General features: G+C 58.8%; 1 protein-coding gene across 1 annotated transcript; it reads right to left on the bottom strand.

Moving 5' to 3' along the window:
- Positions 1–5: 5 nt before the first annotated feature.
- On the bottom strand, positions 6–475 carry LOC104462624 (glucose-dependent insulinotropic receptor-like; the record flags this gene model as incomplete). Its single annotated transcript, XM_010074630.1, is given in 2 exon segments — positions 6–190; positions 193–475. Coding segments are annotated over 2 exon segments (468 nt in total), but the record flags the coding sequence as incomplete, so codon positions are not given.
- Positions 476–481: the final 6 nt, after the last annotated feature.

Genomic DNA, 481 nt, shown 5'->3' with positions numbered 1-481 from the left:
ACCTCCCGGATCTGCTGCACGTGCGCGGAGGCGATTTTCAGCATGTCGCAGTAGAGGTAAATGAAGAGGAAGAGTGCCGGGAAGAAGCCAAAGCAGAAGACAGTGAGCATGTAGGCGGGGTGGAAGATCTCGAAGAAGGAGCACTTCTTGTGGTGGACAGAGAGATTCTGAAAGCCCGGGGTGCGGAGGGAAGGCCAGCCACCAGCCAGACCCCCACTAAGCGCACTCCGACCCACCAGCCCGTCACCAGCTGGAAATAGTGGAAAGGCTTCCGGATGGCCAGGTGCCTGTCGCCCGCAACCAGAATCAGGGATATGATGGAGGCGGCGGAGGAGGAGGTCACGAAAGCCATCCTCAGGACGCAGAAGACCTGGCGAGGCTGAAAGGGCTGGGAAAACTCGTCACTGACCAGCCCCACGACCGTGAAACCAACCATGCCATCCGCAATGGCGAGGTTAAAGATGAACCAGAGCCCCTTGGA

Source organism: Pterocles gutturalis, unplaced genomic scaffold (genome assembly GCF_000699245.1).
Source record: "Pterocles gutturalis isolate BGI_N339 unplaced genomic scaffold, ASM69924v1 scaffold31912, whole genome shotgun sequence".
In the NCBI taxonomy this organism is placed as follows: domain Eukaryota; kingdom Metazoa; phylum Chordata; class Aves; order Pterocliformes; family Pteroclidae; genus Pterocles; species Pterocles gutturalis.
Note: the sequence above shows the minus strand (reverse complement) of the source record. Positions and strands in the feature narration are given on the sequence as shown.